Source organism: Antechinus flavipes, chromosome 1, assembly GCF_016432865.1.
Source record: "Antechinus flavipes isolate AdamAnt ecotype Samford, QLD, Australia chromosome 1, AdamAnt_v2, whole genome shotgun sequence".
NCBI classification, from domain to species: domain Eukaryota; kingdom Metazoa; phylum Chordata; class Mammalia; order Dasyuromorphia; family Dasyuridae; genus Antechinus; species Antechinus flavipes.
In genome coordinates this window covers 706,397,590-706,417,530 of record NC_067398.1, presented here as the reverse complement: position 1 = coordinate 706,417,530, position 19,941 = coordinate 706,397,590, and the positions used below count along the sequence as shown (strand labels likewise).

At 42.5% G+C, this 19,941-nt stretch overlaps 1 protein-coding gene across 1 annotated transcript; it reads right to left on the bottom strand.

Moving 5' to 3' along the window:
* Positions 1-557: 557 nt before the first annotated feature.
* Positions 558-3,695, bottom strand: LOC127545557 (cytochrome c oxidase subunit 6A1, mitochondrial). Its single transcript, XM_051972940.1, has 3 exons — positions 3,578-3,695; positions 3,286-3,425; positions 558-830 (listed from the first exon to the last, which is right to left on the bottom strand). Exons 1-3 carry the CDS (start codon positions 3,678-3,680, stop codon positions 747-749), a joined length of 327 nt encoding a protein of 108 aa, XP_051828900.1. The 5' UTR covers positions 3,681-3,695; the 3' UTR covers positions 558-746.
* Positions 3,696-19,941: the final 16,246 nt, after the last annotated feature.

The window sequence follows — 19,941 nt, the reverse complement described above, 5'->3', positions numbered from 1 at the left end:
CCCCATTTATGGATGAGGAAACCAGGACATCTTTTATGCTTCAGTGACTTCAGGGTCACACATTTAGTAACTGTCTGAAGCCACATTTGAACAAAGGTTTTCCTGACTCCAGGCACTTTATTCACTATGTTGGTATGAGCTGTCTTGTAAAAAAGCAATTATTTAAACTTATGAGAAATAACAGCCTTAAACTTAAATTGGAAAATCCTTTTTATTAATGAGCAGAGCATAGTAGATAAGGTATGGGGGTAGATTAAAGACATTTGCAGACACTAATCTATTATTTTCATGCTTTGTGCTCTTTAAGCTTTCATACCCCACAGGGTTAGCCTCTCAGCTGCATCAGTCAGGGGGCATCAATGAGATAATATATAGGAGAAAAGATTTCTTATTTGTGACATCCATGTCATAAGCCAAGTAACAGTCTTGTAGCAGCTCTTTGAGGTTAATGTACTATTAATGATAAACCATATCCTGAAACTCAGCCAGGTCACCTAAAGCTCAGAAATCATTATGTATGTGAGTGTTAATTTGGTGACAAAGACAAAATTCAACAGTTCATCATAGAATTATTTATTTAAGCTGTCCCAATCACAAGCAAAATGAAAAAGGTCAGCATATTTGTCACTGTGTGATGCAAGTTAACTTAAGGTCCCATGTAATTTTCTGATCCATATAGAGAGAAAAGGATGGTCCAACAGCTGCTGTGGTCCCCTGGTGCTTGATTAGTATGGTCCGAGTTTTCTTTATTCATCCTCATACCCAGTTGGGAGAGGATTGAGGTGATGGTTATGAAATAGAGTATGGTTTCCATCTCCCCATGGGAAGGGCTGTGGAGAAAAATGCCAACAACCATTAATTCCAGTTAACAAACTTTTAAACCATTATATCATGTCAAGAGCTGAAAGAATACTTGTGAAAGGCCTGCACTTCTACAAGTATTCTTTCAGCTCTTGATATGATATAATCCAGTCTTTTCACTAATCCACTACTCATCAACATAGAATGAACATTCAACCCCAAGTAAAGCTGCAAAGTGCTCTTTGCTTACAACTGTGGATAATAGGTGCTATTATCTATCCTATTTCAGAAAAAGGGGATTGAAGAATATACAAATAAAATGATTTGTCCAAGATTACATATCTACTACATGTCAGAGGCCAGATCTAAACTCCAATCTTTTCTGTCTGAGCCCAGTTCAACGTCTGATAGAGATGAAAGGTGTCAAACATGGAACCAGGCTACAATTGGGTATTTCTGAACAAAAATACAATAAACCATGGATAATCTATGGTTTTCTAACCCAACATACAGCTGACAAAGATCCTTATGTATGGTTTAATGAATACCGTTTCTATCTTAATGATACTGTGAATATTAAAATGGCATGAAGAGATAAGGGGAAAGTCTATATGCATAACCAAAAATAACATTCAGTCAACTCTTGCACTAATCAATAAATGAATTCTTTCAAGTAAAAGTCAAACTACAGAAATCAGTTTCAGAGGCGATTATGACACCTTTAATTATGGCAATATTTTGGTCCTGAAAGTTTCATCAAAATAAGGCAGTGTCTCGATACCATTTTCACATAGGGTTATTGGCTTTAAGAGCAATACCCAGATAAATAGTGAATCAAGTAGGCAAGGGAGGAGGGGATCTGCTACCTTACACCAATGTTTTGTTTATAAAGCCAAGTGTCCCAATTTACAAAGCACTTCTTCACACAGTGAAAAAAAGAATGCAAACAAGTAGTTCCCCTTTAACAATGAGGAAACGGGCAAATAACTTATAACTTTCCTAGGGTGATAGCAAAATTCACAAAAGCCTAGTACAGTAGAACCGACAAGGTTTGAGATCAAAATCCACCTCTGAAAATTTGGGCAAATCGTCTAATGCAACTCAGCTCCATGGGCATTTATTAGAGACCCACAATTAACAAGGCTCTGTACCTGGAGACATTAAGAGGACAGCTATCCTCGAGAGGAGTAGCTAAATAGCACAGTGGATAGTGCACCAGGCCCGGAATTTGGAAGACTCATCTTCCCCGAGTTCAAATCTGGCCTCAGACTAACCAGCTAGATGACCCTAGACGAGTCACTTAAATGGCAAACCGTATATTTGCCAAGAAAATCCCAAATGAGGTCACAGGATTGGCTATGACTGAACTTGAATACTACTTTCTATACTCGACAGTTGTATGGCCCTGCATAAGTCACCTTCTCAAAGCCTCTATTAATCAGAGATAAAAGCAGCTACCTCACCTAGTTGTGAGGATCAAATGAGATAAACAAACCATTCTGCAAACTTTAACTACACATGCCTTAGGAAAGCCTATGTGATGTTCCATTCAATATAATGGAGTCAAAGGAAGAAACAAAGTCCTACCACTACGGAAAGAAGGATGGTGGAAATCCAGTGGTAATATGAGAAAGCACTGGACCTAGAATCAAAATGACCTGAATTCAAATCAGAAACTTAACTAGTTGTAGGCCCTTGAATCTCTGTTTACTTCAAGATTCCTTGCCTGTAAAATAGAGATTAATAAGAGCACCTACTTTTCTCAGGGTTCTTAAGAGGATCAAATGAAATAATTGCAAAGTGATTAGCCAGCACAGAGTGAACACTATATAAATGTTAGCTATTATTATTTCTCCATAGGATTGTGGGTATCAAATTAATTGAACATCAATTGCACTTAAGGTTTTGTACTTACAATGTGTCAGCCACAAAACTTTCAAGAAAACATTCGTGAAACAGAAATAAACCGACACGTATGAAAGCACATAAACCATCAGGCAAACTTCAAGAATTAGACTGTTCCTTGAGATCAGTGCCTATTCTGTGCCCAAGTTGTTTCAGGTAGCTAAATGTACTATTCCTGAACCTTGACTGAATTATTTCGAGTTACTTAAGTTTAAGATGACTAGCTAATTATTCAATAGAAAAGGGCTTTGGGAGGAGTCCCTGCTCTGTGCATCTTAGGATGGAAAAAAGCAGTCCTACCCCATAGTGCCATGGCCTGGGAGCTATTAGTGGGCTTCCCTTTACTGACGCAGGCCTATACAGGTCCTATGTGACTCCACACTCCGGCGGAGCGCCGAGGGCCTGAAAGGGGACGATCCCCACCTTCCGGAAGGTCGCCAGTCTAACATACAAGCGAACCCCCACCCATAAAAACCGCAAAGGGAAGAGGTCGTGGAGCTGATGCTTCACGGAAGCCGGGGAGGGAGCCTGAGGCAGGTGCTCCGGTTTGCCCTCGGACAACCCCGACCCAGGACTCACCTTGGTCCGGATGCGGAGGTGGGGGTAGGGGACGAAGGAGGGCCGCTCGTGGTGCTCCTGCGACTTCAGGTACGCGTGCAGCATGCTGACGGCCACCCCGGGGAGCGCGACGAATAAGGTCAGCGACTTCCACACGCGGCCTGCGGGAAGGGAAACCATGAGCCCGGGCGCCCGCCGCCCCTACCCGCCCCCCGTCAGGCTCGGGCCCTGCGCCCGGAGGTCAAGGTCACCCGGTCACGCCATCGGGCCGAGCACGCCCGGCCTCCCCGCGGGTCGGGCCGCCGCCGCTCACCTGCGCCCTCCGCACTGTGGGCGCCGCTGGCGAAAGCCCGCCTCGCCGGACCGCGGACCGGGCCCAGCAGCGCCAGCAGGCGACCGCTCGCCGTTACAGCCATCTTCCAACAATAGCAGCCTCCGGAACCGGAATGAGGGACGGTGTCAGTGAGGCGGGTCCCCGGCGTTCTAGGAGGCTTGCTATTGGACGGTTTATTGTCTATGCCTCTTCTCGCAGAGATGGAGACAATCCCGTATTTGGGTCCTGAGCATGCGCAGCAGTCGCGCAAAGCTTACGACTCGCCCTAAATTCTCGGACGCCGCAGTGCAGAAGGATGCGTGCGCCGTTCGCCTCTTGTTCACCTGCAGGCCTTTAGCTCACGTGGCGCATGCGCCGTACCTGGGGAACTTCGCACTCGTCCCTCTCCTCACGGCGCCACGGCGCCACGTTGAGGCGCATGCGCACTTATCAGATCTGGCGGGGGTCTGGCCTTTCTGGTTTTGCCTTTGCCGCCGATTTTTCCGCATGCGCCTTTGGATGCTCAGGGCTTCTAAAGTTCTAGAGGACCCTCGGGTTTGTTCCTTCTTCTTAGGACTTGACGTGGATTGGAGACTTTACCCAATTCAGTTAAAGGGCAAGGGGATCCTCGGTGCCCGAGCGATCGATCAGCATTTATTAAACACCCACTGTGTACCAGGCACTGGTCTAAGGACTAAGCCAAGAACCGCCCGGTCCTGCTCCTGCATCTGAGAGCGGCAGAGCGCGTGAGAAACTGATTAATTAGTTCCGAGAATATTTATTCACATTACAACGGCACCATCGGCCGTCCCGGAGGGGACCGGAGAGCTCTTCCAGGCCCTTTGTGTATTTTCACAACGAGAAGGATACTGTAATGCCAGAGAAACTGAGGCAGGAGAGAGATTAGAGAGTTTTTAATATTTTATTAATGGGAGAGTAAGATTGACTGGATAGGACTCTCCTCTCAAATTATCCAGTCAGACAGAGATAAAGATATACTGGGACCAAGGAATTCATGTTGGTCCCAGGTCTGGAGGAGACTGTCATCTCAAAGAATCCAGCGTCCAGCATCCACAGCCAGCCGCCATTCTCCAGCAATGAATGGAGAATCTCTAACCTTTATATACCTTTTAGAGACAAAGAAGAGGGAAAAAGGGCGGGAAAAGCCCAGCTGGAAAAGGCTATGATAAAGATGTCAGTGAAATATCTTGGAATACTTTAAGGGATGTTGTAAATTTCTCAAGGACAGAAGATAATCAGGAAGTCTACTCTCTTGTTTATCTTACTTGGGCTAACAATTTATATCCTTAGACTAATTGGTTCTCAGCCTTCATGGACCAGAGGGAGATTTACAGCTTAGGGGAGTAATTAGGGAGACTGAGACAAGGGAAACTTGTACAAGGAAACTGAGTCAGGACAGTTAAAGAAAACTGTGGCATAACAATACATAGCTTCCTGGTGGTAGAAGCAAGATTCCATCTAGCCCATCTCCATGGGGCACAGAAGGCAGAGGGCTGGCTTTGGAGTCCCGGAATCCGAGTTCAGATTCCTCTGGGCCACTTACTGCCTTCGCTGGCCCAAGTCATACTCAACCCCCTCTGGGACTGCCAGAGTTGCCATTGTAGACAGACAACGCTTGGGGAAGGGGAGAAGGTCTCAGCTCTAAATTTGTGATCTGCTCTTCTCCCAGCATCTTCTTGGGGGCAAGGATTGAAGAAATCACAGTTTTTAAAAACCTGCCTTCACAGAGAATTGGGAAGACATTTTTACATCCAAGGTCTCTGATAAAGAACCATTTCTAAAATTTTCATTTCATTTCTAAAATGCATAATTGGCTCAAATTTGTAAGAATAGAAGCCATTATCCAATTGATAATTGATCGAAGGCTATGACGATTTTCGGTGAAGAAATTAAAACCATTTCTAGTCATAAGAAAAAATATTCTAAATCACTCTTGATTAGAGAAATGTAAATTAAGACAACTCTGAGGAACCACTACACACCTCTCAGATTGGCTAAGATGACAGGAAAAGAAAATGATAAATGTTGGAAGGGATGTGGGAAAACTGGGACACCAATACATTGTTGATAGAGTTGAGAACTGATCCAGCCATTCTGGATGCTCAAAAAGATAAAACTTAGAGATAAAATTGAGGCGTAATCTTAGTATTGAATTCTGTGCTTAGAGGTGGAGTTGAGGAGTGGTCTGGTATGCACCTCATTCAGAAATTACTGACCACAGATTATTATCTGACAACCAAACTTGCTAGGAACTACAACATTCCCAAGGTCAGGTGACCTTAGAGTTATTGCTATGTCCTCCCTAGGAGTTCAACTACATCAACCTTGAACAATTCATCACCCTTCCTCCCCTTCCTCTCTCTCTCTCTTTCCCTTCCTGGGCCCCTCGATGTGCCTCTTGTGTCTCTCAAGCTGTCTCTCTCTCCCTCTCTCTGTCTCTGTCTCTATCTCAGTTTCCTCCTTTTCTTGTTAGTTTCTGCCAAATGAGCCTATTAGTCTAAATGATTTACAAGAGTCCCTCCAGCTCTCAGCACTTGTAATAGAAAACAGTTAAAGTGCTCTATCAATTCAAGCTGTTATTAATAAGATTAACTCATTTCTACAAGTTTCTAAGGTACACAGAATTCTTTACTTAAAATGATATCTCTGGGAGACAGAGAAGGTAGAGAGTAGAGGACTACATGCTGAGCACCAGCTAGGAAGTTCTAGACAAACTAATATCCTGACTTTTAATCCCTACTTGTGAGCTGGCAGAGCACCGATTTGGGGGCAGGTGTGGAGAATCGTGGCCGACTAATCAACTCCATGAGAAGAAAAAAGGAGAATGCAGGCCATCCCAGGATCACATTCTGTTCCAGGAGTCAATGAGTCTATCTATACCCACAACATTCTTTTTTCTACCTGTCTGGCCTTCTTGCAGGCTCACAAGTCCCTGTGCTTTCTCATTTTTTGACAGTCTTGGCTCTCATTAGAGACAGAAATCTGGAGTCCTGAGCTTTACAGCTGCCTGAAGAAAAACTTAGAGAAGGATAGATTTGGTGAGGTCCTAAGTGGTGTATAGAACAGTGAGAAACTCAAGGAGTGATCCCTGAGGCAAGCAGAGAGAAGGCACTGATAGAGATCAGTTTAGCTTTATGCTCCCACCCTTTGAGGAGGTTGTCCAGTTATATCCAAGTTATATCAACCCTCGAGACCCATTTTCTGCAGAGGTCGAGCAGTCTCACCTTTCCATGTCCTGTTAAAAATCCCAGTCATGTGCCAACAGTTAATATTCTTTATAAAATCTATTTATGGGCCATTCCATGGGCTACTCCCTTCCTTTGGGTACTCTGATGGTGATATCTTTCCCCTTATGTTGGAATCTTTACAAAGTGTAAAGTCATTAGAGTTGATAGAGACAATATTATCGAATTTAGCATGGTTCAGTATGATTGATCTGATCCTACAAGATGTTATGGGCCGGAAGAAACAAGATATTAAGTACAACTGATAGAAACAATGCTTGTGTTCACACCTGTACTCATTGGAGTTCACACGTTTGGGAGATTTCAGGGTTTAGTATGAGATATCTGAATTCACACCTCCCTTAATCCCTCCCTCAGAGGGGAGGAGTAAACCTTTGGGAGATGATATATAAGAATCCGACTCCGTTGCGGAGTTCAGCTGAATTACATTGAGAGGGGAGTGTCAAGTAAATTTAACCAGAAGCCCTCTGGCTGAAAGAAAGATTCATTTCCAACTTTCACCTCACTCTTTTAGGGTGCTAAGTGCTTTTCCGGATTTAATTTGCCAGTTAAGAGTATGCTCCAACTTTTTCTACGGGGTAATTGTGAATTCCACCAAGGAACTTGTCTTTCACATACTCTCCAAACTCTTTTTCGTATCTACCATTCCCAGGGTCTATTGTACCTCTTCATTTTGTCTGTAATATATCTCCCTAAATAACTCTACCCTCTGCCAAAGAGAATGGCCACTGTGAATTCTTCACGTGACTGAACCTCAACTTTTGGTGCCTGCCATCATCTGGTATCTATATCACCTCATTTTGGTCCTCGAAACACATCATTTGGTGCCAAACTCCACATTATAAACCACATCAGATTGACAAAAGCCAGCCAGATAGATGTCAGCAACAGCTGTGAAAAAATTCTGTCCTAACATATGGAAAGAAAGCAGAAGGACTTTTGAGCACAAATAAGTACTCACCAGATTTTATTTCCTTACTGAAACAGGCAAAGGATAGAGTGACTGTCACCCGTGTGATCCTGGGCAGGGTCATGATATTCATAAAAGAGCACAGGATTCAGAGTCTGAGGACCTGGGTCCAGATCCCAGCGGTCAATAAGCATTTATTAAGCAACCACTATATGCCAGAAACTGTGCTGAGTGTTGTAGACACAAAAATAGGGAAAACACCATCAGCATTTTTGAACAATTTTTAACATTGAATTTAAATGCTGACTTTTTTCTTCTAAGTACCATTTGTCAAGAGATGCTTCTCTGGGAGAGTAAAGGAAAGGATATATGTGCTATCTGGTGAGGTTAAAAACAAAATCTCTAAAAAACTTAAGAAAAAAAATGATTCCCTGATCTCAAGGAGCTCTGTCATTTGTTCACTCTGGAACTTCCTTTTTGTGGGCTTGTTTCCTTCACCTTAAATCAATTAATCAACAAACATTTATTAAACACTTACTACATTCCAGACACTGTATTAAGCATTGGGAATACAAAAGACAATAAGTCCTTGCCCAGGAGGAGCTGACAACCTATCAAGGGAGACAACATGCAAATAAATACATAAGAAGCAAGCTACAGGATATATTAGGATAAAGAAAAAATTAACAGAGGGAAAGCACTTGAATTAAGAGGGATAAGGGAAGGCTTCCTGTAGAAGGTGGTGTTTTTGTGGAACTTAAAAGACTCCAGGGAGGTCAGTAGTTGCTGTGGGAGACGAAGAGTGTTCCAGGGCTGGGAGACAACCAGAGAGAATGTCAGAGATGAGAGATGGGGGATCTTGTTCATGGAAAAGCCAGGAGGCTGGTGTCATTGGATGAGGAATGAGTTTGAGAAGGCTGGAAAGCTAGGAAGGGACTGGGTTACAAAGGGTTTTGATTGCCAAAGAGCATTTGCTCCTGGAGGCTATAGGGAAGACACCAGAGTTTATGCAGGGGTCCTCAAACTTTAAATAGGGGGCCAGTTCAGTGTCCCTCAGACTGTTGGAGGGTCGGACTTTGGTAAAAACAAAAACTTTGTTTTATGGGCCTTTAAATAAAGACACTTTATAGCCCTGGGTGAGGGGGATAATCGTCCTCTGCTGTCACATCTGGCCTACGGGCTGTAGTTTGAGGACCCCTGGAGTAGGGAATGCCATGATTAGACCTGTGCTTGGAAAATCACTTAAAGGTGACTGAATGGAGGATGGATTGAAATGGGGAGAGGCAGGGGACAGCTATTGCACTATTCCAGGTGTGAGGAGATGAGGGTCTGTACCAGGGTGATAACACTACCAGAAGAGAGAAGAGCGTGTTTGATACTTGGTGTAGAAATGAAATTTACTAGACGTGTGGCAAAGGTAAAATGGATAAGAGATGCTGGATGAATGAAATCGACTAGAGCTGGCACAAAGGTGAAATGGACAAGAGATGCTGTAAAAGTGAAACGGACTAGAAAAGGTACAAAGGTGGAATGGACAAGAGATGCTGTAGAAGTGAAATCTACAGGCCTTGGCCTGAGATGTGGGGGAGGGGTGGGGCAAGGCTGGTGAGAGACAAGGAGTCCAGGATGACCCCTAGGTTAGGAGCCTGAAGGACCAGAATGACAGTATAGAAAAATGAGGGGAACAGAAAAAAATTCGGAAAGAAGCACAGACAAGGAGGACAACTGTGGAAAAAATGTGTGGAATCCATTATATACTAAAAAAAAAAAAAAGGGAGACTTAGTTTCTCGTATATACATATACATAACATATATGTACAACATATATACACATAAATATACATAGAAAAGTATGCACACGTATAGATATACACTTTTCTATATATTTATATTGTGTGTATATATGTATGTATATACGTTATATATTTACATATATATGATATTCCTCTTTTTGTGTTCTGCTGTGTATTGAAATGCTTGCTTTTTGAGGAGTTTAAGTTTGGAAGTTTTTTTAAAGTGTAGAGTTTGGCATAGATATTTCCTTTTCTAAAGTGTCTTTTAAGGGCAGCTAGGTGATGCAGTGGATAGGGTACCAGCCCTGAAGTCAGAAGGACCTTAGATACTTAACACTTCCTAGCTGTGTGACCCTGGGCAAGTCACTTAATTCCAATTGCCTCAGCCAAAAAAAAAAAAAAAAGGTGTCTATTAAATATAACAAGATAGTAACAAAATTTCCTTGCTTATGTCTCATTCTGAAATTCTTCTAGTTTTCTTGTGTATTTTTTATGTTTTACTGATGCTCTTTTCCAACTTTTCCCCACACCAACCCTTCAACTGTTCCTTGTAACAAGTCACTCAATTAAAAAAAAAAAAAAAAGCCCAAAAAACATTGAAGTTGAAAAGATTCTTAAGATCACTTCTAGGTCCAACACTTTGTGTTCTTTTTTTTTTAATTAGTATTTTTTACAAATATATGCAAAGATAGTTTTCACCATTTATCTTTGCAAAACTTTGGCTTCCAATTTTTTTTCCCTCTCTTCCCTCCCCTTCCCCTTTCATCCCCCCCCACCTAGACAGCAAATAATCCAACTAGGTTAAACATGTGCAATTCTTCTAAACATATTTCCATATTTATTCATTATACCATGCAAGAAAAATCAGATCAAAAAGGAAAAAAATGAGAAAGAAAAAAAAAAGCAAGCAACAACAACAAAAGTGAAAACACTTTGTTGTGATCCACATTCAGTTCCCATAGTCCTTTGGATACAGATGGCTCTTTCCAGCACAAATTTATTGGAATTGCTTTGAATCATGTCATTGTTGAACAGAGCCACGTCCATCATGGTTGATCATCACATAATCTTGTACTTGTTGTATACAAAGTTCTCTTGGTTCTGCTCACTTCACTTAGCATTAGATCATGTCTTTCCAGGCTTTTCTGAAATCAGACTGTTCATCATTTTTTACAGAACAATAATCTTCCATTACTTTCATACACGGTAACTTATTCAGCCACTTTCCAACTGATGGGAAATCAGAAAATCCATTCAATTTCTAGTTCCTCGCCACTACAAAAAGGGCTGCCACAAACATTTTTGCCATATGGGTCCTTTTCCCTTTATTATGATCTCTTTAGGATACAGACCCAGTAGAGACGATGCTGGATCAAAGAGTGTCCAAACCTTTGTTTTGTTGCTAACCCTTTGGGCATAGTTTCAGATTGCTCTCCAGAATGGTTGGTTCATTTCAAAACTTTACCAATGATGCATGAGTGTCCCAGTTTTCCCCCCCTCCCTCCAATGTTTATTATTATCTTTTTGTTGTTGTTGTTATTATCTTAGCCAGTCTGTGAAGTGTGAAAGCAACATTTTGTGTTCTATGTTCTAACATCCCTCCCATTGCTTAACATTCTATGTTCTAAGAGCTTTCTCTTTCCACATTCTGCGTTCACAGGGTGGTAGATCTAAAAATGGGAAATCCCAAAGGTTACCTAGTGTAACCCCCTCATTTTGAAGAAGGGGAAACTGAGGCCTGGGGAGGTTGTCACCTTAGTGACTTAGTCTCTGTTCCATATTCTGAGCTCTAGCTGCGGGAGTTCTTAAAGTTTTTGTGTGGGTGGCATAGATGCATTTAGCAATTTGGGGAAATCAATGGAACCCTGCTCAGAATAAGATTTTTAAGTGCATAAAATAAAATATGCAGGATTACCAAACACATCAATTAAACTGAAATAGATTGAAATGTTCTAAATTTTCCTGTATCTCTAGAATTCTATGTGCGGATTCTGAGGTACCTTCCAGTTCATCTATTCTGTTTCCTTTGTCTTAAAGTCCCTTCTGTCTCTACCATCCTGTGTTCTACATCTCCATTAGATGGCAGGTAGGGACTTATCTTTTGACTCTTTAGCACAGCACTAGGTTTTTTTGTTTTGTTTTGTTTTTTTCTGAGGCATTTGGGGTTAAGTGACTTGCCCAGGGTCACACAGCTAAGAAGTATGAAGTATCTGAGGTCGGATTTGAACTCAGGTCCTCCTGACTTCAGGGCTGGTGCTCTAGCCACTGCACCACCCAGCTGCCCCACATAATAGGTTTTTAATAAATGTTCATTGACTGATGACAGTTGCTTCCTCCTCTACCATCCGATGTCCTCTATCCTAAGGCCTCTTCCATCTCTGAATGTCTCTATATTCCATATTCTAGGATCGCTCTCGTCCATGTCAGTCTGGGCCGAGTGTACAGGAAAAGGCAGAATTTTTGTTTTTCTCTTCCCAGAAGAGCTGACCTGGGATTAGGACTCCTCCTCCCACTGTGTGGCATCTGGGACTTCCCATGTGGACTGAGCAGGGAGAGCGATGGTGTTCAGAGGTTTAAAGGCTCCTGGGGCAGCTGACCTCAGAGTAATCCTCCTCTGTCAGCTTGCAGGGCTTATCTGTCCCTGGAGGCTGTACAAGGCCAAGCTGTTCTAGGCTAAGAGTTTGACGCAGCTGGAGATGTTTACTTTTCTCCTGTGGTGGCTAAGCCTCCCTCCTGGTGACTCTTGTCCCCAAATCAGAGAGCGGGGGACACTGATGGAGATATTAGCTGCCTACAGGATCCTGCCTTGGGAGTGTGACCTAAGCTTTCCTGAAGGAGGAGAGAAAACAGATTGGGGCAGCTAGGTGGCTCAGTGGGTAGAGCACCAGCCCTGAAGTCAGGAGGACCTGAGTTCAAATCTGACCTCAGACACTTAATGCATCCTAGCTGTGTGACCCTGGGCAAGTCACTTATCCCCAATTGTCTCAGCAAAGAAGAAGAAGAAGAAGAGAAACAAAAGGAAAAGTAGTCAAGATGGCTCCCAAGAAGAAGAAGAAGAAGAGAAACAAGCAGTTCATTCTGCTTCTCTCTTTTTCAGAGAAAAACAATCTCCCATTTTCCAGAATAATCTAAGGTTAACCAGGCACTTTCCTTATTAGGGCCATTTTACAGACGAGGAAAATGAAGCTCAGTATTGATGTGGCTGATGTAGCAAATGATATGGCCCCACGCGCTTTAGGAGAGATACTAAATGTTGGGGTTTGATCACGCGAAGCATTCACCGAGGCCATTCTGTTTTATGTAGGAGAAGAGGTTACAGACAGAATGCGAGAAAAGTCACCAGGAAGGATAAATATGATATAGAGTGGGAGAGCATGTAGTTAGCAAGAAAGAAATTTTAGCAATTAATGAGGGAAAGGGCAAGTTACCCAGTGGAACCCCCAGTTAGCCTGGAGAAAGGAAGCACTCCATGAGGTCAGGGTACCTTTAGCTGGCAGGCTGAACCCTAACTAGGGATGTAGCACCCTAAGAGTGAGTTAGCTGTAAGGAGAAGTGGGATTTTCAAAGAGAGAGACCCCCAAGGCATGATGGGAGTAGGAGAGACACCACGTGGTATGGGGGGAGGAGAGGGGAAGACACCGTGAGACAAAGTGTCATGGCAGGCTGGCCCAAAGGAGGGTCAACACAGATGGCACGGGCCCTAAGCAGATTTATAGGGAAAATTTAACCTCAGAGACATGGCCGGGATTTTTGACAGGACATAGCTGGGCTGCCCCTGACCTCCACAAGGGGTGGGACCACGGAAATAAAGTGACCTCCATCAAAGTCTCTCCCCTGACTGCTCCAGGTCCATCCAATTTCTCTCTGCCAACCACTCCCAGTCATTCAGGACCTCATCACGGCCTAGCGGAAACGCTGCTACTAGATTTGGAATCCAAGCCTCCAGTTTGAATTCTAGCTTTGCCTTTAATTCCTGGGTAAACCTGGATAATTCACTCTTTCTCTCTCTGGCCCTCAGTTTCCTCACCTGTTGGGTTAGGTGACCTCTAAAGGCTACTCTTAATTCTCTGATCATATTCCACAAGGAGAAATGACTGGCCCACACTCATGTCAACAAGCATTTATTACACATCCACTAATGCCAGACACTGTGCTAATCAATGAACTCCTGCAGATGATAAGTAGTTGATAGAGCCTGACTTCTGAAAATCACAGAATTTTAGAACTAGAAGAACCTTAAAGAGAATGTAGGGGATAGCTAAGTGGTGCAGTAGATAGAGCACAAGCCCTTAAGACAGGAGGATCTGAGTTCAAATCTGGCATCAGATACGTCTTAGCTGTGTGGCTTTGGGCAAGTCACTTAACCCCAATTGCCTCAGCAAAAAGAGAGAGAGAAAGAGAGAGAACGTAGACCAGAGGCTAGGCTGTGAAGCCTATTGATTCCCTCCGCAAAATCATGTTTTTAACTGTATAAAATAAAATACATAGGATCACAAAAGAGATGAATTCTATTGGAAGGCAGTCATCAGACTATTTTTTTTTTAAAAAACATGTTCATAGACTTCACATCTAGAGCAACTCCATTTTTTTTTTAATAGATGAGAAAAATGAAGCATACAAAGGGCATATAAAGGCATCTTTTTCTGGATGGGGGAAAGGGAGAGATCAAACATTTATTAACTCTATGCTAGGCACTTTAAAAAAAAAGTTCCTTTATTTGGTCTTCACAACAATCTCACAAGGTAGGTACGATTATCTCCATTTTATATTTGGGGAAGTGTGGTAGAGAGACTTGCCAAAGTCAGTTAGTAAATGTTGAGGCTACCCTTGAATTTGTCTTCCTGATTTCAGGCCTAGCTTCTATCCATTGTACCCTGACTGCTCAGGATGGGCAACAGCTTCAGAGAGGAAATGGGGAATAATGGTAGCTGGGACACAGTTCCCAGATCTCCCAAGGCCAACTTCAAATCATATTCTCCCACCTACCTGGTGACCTTTCCTTAGAGACCGAAGAAAAACAAAGGAGGCCTGAGTCCTGGGGAATCTTGTCTCCAGGATCACAGATCACAGAATCTCAAAGCTGAAAGGTTTGCTCATCTGGGAAAACTTTTACCCAAGCAAGGATCCCTCTACCTGAGGGAATGCTCATCTGGATTGTGCTAGAGGACCTCTAGGGACCACCATTTCCTGAGCCAGATAGTGGGATGACCCTCACTAACATTTGACCGATCTCTCTCTCTCTCTCTCTCTCTCTCTCTCTCTCTCTCTCTCTCTCTCTCTCTCTCTCTCTCTCTCTCTCTCTCTCTCTCTCTCTCTGTCTCTCTCTCCCTTTTTTCTTTCTTCCTTCTTTTCTTTTCTTTTCTTTTCTTTTCTTTTCTTTCTTCCTTCTTTCCTTCCCTTCCTTCCTTTCTTTTTCCTTTTCTCCTTTCTTGCCTTCTTTTTCATTTCTTTGTTCCTTTTTTCTTCCTTCCTTCCTTTCTCTTTTTTATAATATTTTTTTCATATACATGCAAAGATAGTTTTCACCTTTGTAAAATCTTGTGTTCCAAATTTTTCTCCTCCTCCCCAAGACAGCAAGCAATCCATCATAGGTTAACAGGTGCAATTCTTCTATTTCCATATTCCATCATGATAGTGCAAGAAAAATCAGATCAAAACAGGAAAAAAACAAGCATACAAATAACAACAAAGTGAAAATATCATGCCTAACTACATTCGGTCTCCATAGTTCTTTCTCTCTGGATGTGATTGGTACTTTTCATCACAAGTCTACTGGAATAGTCTTGGATCACCTCATTGTTGAAAAAAGTCAAGTCCATCACAGTTCATCTTCACAGAATCTTGTCAATGTATACATTGTTCTCTTGTCAACCTCAATTTTTATCTGTAAAATGGACACAAAAATAACATCTCCATCCCAGGGTTGCTGTGAGGATCATAATGGATGAAAAGCATTTTGGAGATCTTAAAGCACTATATCAACAAATGTTAGCTATTACTGACTGTAAATCTGATTGTGCCAACTTCTACCCATAGATCATAGTTTTGCCCTCAGGGACCAAGAAGAACAAGATTAATCACTTTTCCTTGTGACAGCTCTTCAGTAACTATCTTATCATATCATATCATAAATATATGTCCTCAAAGATTTTTGAAACATTTTTATTGATCTTTTGTTTTTAAATCTCACTTTCATTTTAAATTCCTTGTAATAAATAATAAAAAGAGAAAAGGAGTTCAACAAAACTAACCAACATATCAGCTGAATCTGACTACCGGTTTCTCTTCTCCAAGAATAATACTATTGTATTCGGCCTTAAGTTTTACAAAGTGTTTTCCATATGATATCCAATTTAATCCTTACAAGAATTTTGAAAGGTAGCTGGTTTTTTCATCCCCATTTTACAGTTGAGGAAAATAAAGAAAAATGACTTTGCCTAAAGTCATGAATGTCTGAGGTCAGATTCCAACTCAAGTCTTTCTGACTTCCAGTCCAGTTCCCTGATCACTGAACAATCCAACCACCTGGCCAACCATCCCTGTTGCTTCAGATAATTCACATGTAGCATGTTTTTCACCATCCTGGTTGCCATAAATCAAAGTCCTTTCTAAAACATAGTGTCTAGAACTTAACACAGACACAGATCTTAACACAAATCTGATCAAGGCAGAGGACACTCGGTTATCTCCAGACACCCTGTCCATCCTTTTTTTTTTTTTTTTGCTGCTGAGGAAATTTAGGTTAAGTGACTTGCCCAGAATCACACAGCCAGGAAGTATTAAGTGTCTGAGGTCAGATCCTCCTGACTTCAGGGCTGGTGCTCTATCCACTGTGGAATTACCTTTCTCAGCAGCTAGGTGGCTCTGTCTTCCTCAGCTTCCTCAACTGTAAAATGGGAATAACAATAACATCTACCATTCAACAGTGATCAAGTGAGACCTTATTTGTTAAAGCATGGAGAGCAGCGCCTGGCACACAGTAGGTGCTCTATAATGCTTATTCTCTAATAACTTTTTAGTAGAATCTCTGGGGTTCTCTAAGTATACCATCATATCATCAGCAAAGAGTGATAATTTGGTTTCTTCATTGCCTAAACTTATTCCTTTAATCTCTTTCTCAACTCTTATTGCCAAAGCTAGCATTTCTAATACAATATTAAATAGTAATGGTGATAGTGGGCAACCTTGTTTCACTCCTGATCTTATTGGAAATGGTTACAGTTTGTCCCCATTATATATGATGCTTACTGATGGTTTTAAATAGATGCTGCTGATTATTTTAAGGAAAAGTCCATTTATTCTATACTCTCAAGTGTTTTTAATAGGAATGGATGTTGGATTTTATCAAATGCTTTTTCTGCATCTATTGAGCTGATCATATGTTTTTTGTTAATTTGGCTTATAATGCTTATTCTCTTCCTTTTCTTTTGACTGCTATATGATGCTATTTACCCACATTGATCATGTAACCCAGCAAAACTGCCAAAACTTTTCCAGACCAATCATTTTCTAACTGTTTCTCCCAAGTCTTGTACTTTTGAAGGTTAGTTTTTTGGAACCCAAGATTTCCATTTACCACGGTTAAATTTCAGGCCTTTCATTGAATTCCTAAATCTTCTGCATCTTTTTTAAATCTACAGACACCCTCTGTGACCAACCAGATCTAACTTCTAGAGAGCAGAGATTGTTCCTGGTGTTTTTTTTTTAATCCTACCTTTTCTCCTCAGCCCCTCACCATCACCCATATATCCATACACATCCCAGCAGTTCACTTTGCATACTGTAAATGGGCAATGAGTATTTATTGAACAGACGCTTTGGCGTCCTGGGAACACGTCCAGCTTCCTTTGTGTCTGTGATCCCATCCAGCCCAGAGTCATCACTGCCCTCATCAAATAGTATTTATTAAGCAGCCCAGCTCCCAATGCTGGCTCCGATGGCCATGAGAAGTGAGCCAGGGCCGAATTCTGAACTAGCCCTTGGTCAAAATGGGAACAGTTCATGACAAGGAGCTGAAAGACTTAGATCCTCCTGGCTCTGTGTGACTTCAGGCAAATCCCTTTCCATTATCTATAAAAGGAATTAGATAATCTCTAAGGCCTCTTCCAGCTCAATGTATGTGATCCTATGATCTAAACTAAGAGTGAGGGATTCAAAGATTTTATCTTAAAAGCATGTTGAGTCACCGCCAACAGCTGAGGGTTCAGACCCCTTCCAGAGTTTATAGGGATCATGGGTCTGGAGGTCGAAAGGATCTCAGAAGCCACAGAATTCAATCCTCTCATTTTACAGATTAATAATAATAATAAAAGCTAACATTTCTATGGTACCTGCTATATATGCCGGGCACTGTGCCAAGTGCACATCTGTGAAAATGAAGGGATTGGAATAGTTTGAGCTTCGTAGTCTCTCCGTGCTATAAAAACTGCTGATTCTTTGCCTTTCCTTTTCCTGACCCATTTGTAGTGGTCCAGGAGCAGCAAGGTGGCTCAGTGGATAGAGTACTAGGTCTGGGGTCAAGAAGACTCCTTTTCCTGAGTTCAAATCCAGCTTCAGACTCTCATTAGTTGTGAACCTGGGCAAGTCACTTTATCCTGTTTGCCTCAGTTTCCTCATCTGTAAAATGATCTGGAGAAGAAAATGGCAAATCACTCCAGTATCTCCGAAAACCCCCAATGGATTGGACATAACTGAAAATAACTGAACAGCTAGATGTCTCTCCACTACTTGCAGTACCGATGTCCTCCAGGGGGTGGCAGGCTCCCCCCAGCAGCGCCCAGGCGGCCGCTCGACCTTCAACGTGGCTGTCTGGGTCAAGCGGGCCTTGGGGGAGGGTGGCAAGTCCAGGGGAAGGCTTAGGAGACAGTAACTCTCCAGCAGTGTTTGACCGAGCTTTTCTTTCCCATAACCCTCTTCCTACCTGGTCTGGGCCCCATCGGACCCAGCTGCCCCTTTTCACAGGCAGGGACCGGACTTGGCCTGACGGCCCCTGGGGGCAGATGCTGGGTGGGAGGCAGGGCAGCCACATGCCCTGGAGAATACAGGCTCATTACCAACGGTTGAAAGCCCTCAAACGCAGGGAGGAATAAAGAGAGATGGATTGTTGGCGATTGGGAGGAGAGCCCCAAAGGGGAAGTCAGAAGAGTGCTAGGTTTGGGGACAGTTGGACGATGCTTTCTCACTCAGCCGTGATGGACAGAGACAAAGAGTCCCGGAATGTCCGAGCTGAGAGGGGCCCTAGGATATGGACGGTCCCAGCTGGGAGGGGCCTTAGAACACAATGTCAAGCCTGGGATGGACCTCAGAACAGGGGATGTCAGAGCTGGGAGAGACCTTGTATCATAAAATGTTAGAGCTGAAAGCAAGGAGACAGAGCCCAGGGAAAGGATCCAAAGTCCTAGATCTGGCCAGTGGCAGTTAGCTAAAATCAATGCAACCCAGACTGGCAGCCAGTGCTCAGTGCTCCTCCATTTTGCTGCTTTCCACATGCCCGAAGAGCTAGAAACAAACCTGATGCTCACAGCTTGGGAAATGGCCCAATCGGGGCACATAATGTCATGGTTTGTCACGGGGCTGTGAGGAACAACCAGTGTGATGAATACAGAGAAGTATGGGAAGATTTATATCAACTGATACAAAGTAAAGTAAACAGAACTAGGAAAACGGGATACCAGATCAATTTTAATAAAGAGAGAGAGACAGAGACAGAGACACAGAGAGAGACAGAGACAGACAGACACAGAGAGAGAGACAGAGAAAAAGAGAGAGAGACAGAGATAGAGACAGACACACACACACACACACACAGAGACCTTTACAAAACTACCAAAATTAAATGTTGCAAAGTTATAAAGAATAGGCTTGGCCCAATGGAAGACATTAGGAGAAGACTGTTCTCCTTCCATTGACCCATGGAGCAATATACCACTAGTACCTCAGTCTTCTGGTTCCTAGCCATTATTCCTCATTTCTTCTGTACTCAAACTCTTGACAACTGAAAAGAGCAAGATTGAGGAGGGTCATGGAGCCTGATAGACACAGTCAGAATATCCATAATTATCCTTTCATTTCCTTGGACCAAATTCATCTCTATTATATCTATCTAAATGCTATCCATCCTTCTGCTCTCACTTCCACCTTGAAAACTTCCTTATTTACTCTAGCTTTCATTAATCTTCCTCTCATAAGAATTCCTATTGACTTAAGACTGCATAGCCACAATTTGACATTCAATTATTATTATTATTATTTTTTGGCCACCTTGCTTGCTACTCTTTCTCTCATCTTTTTATGTATTAGAGGAATATAAGCAGGGACCATTTTGGTTTTGTTTTTTGTCTTTGGGATTCTAGCACTTAGCAGAGTGCCCTGCGAGCAATAAGTGTGCATAATAAA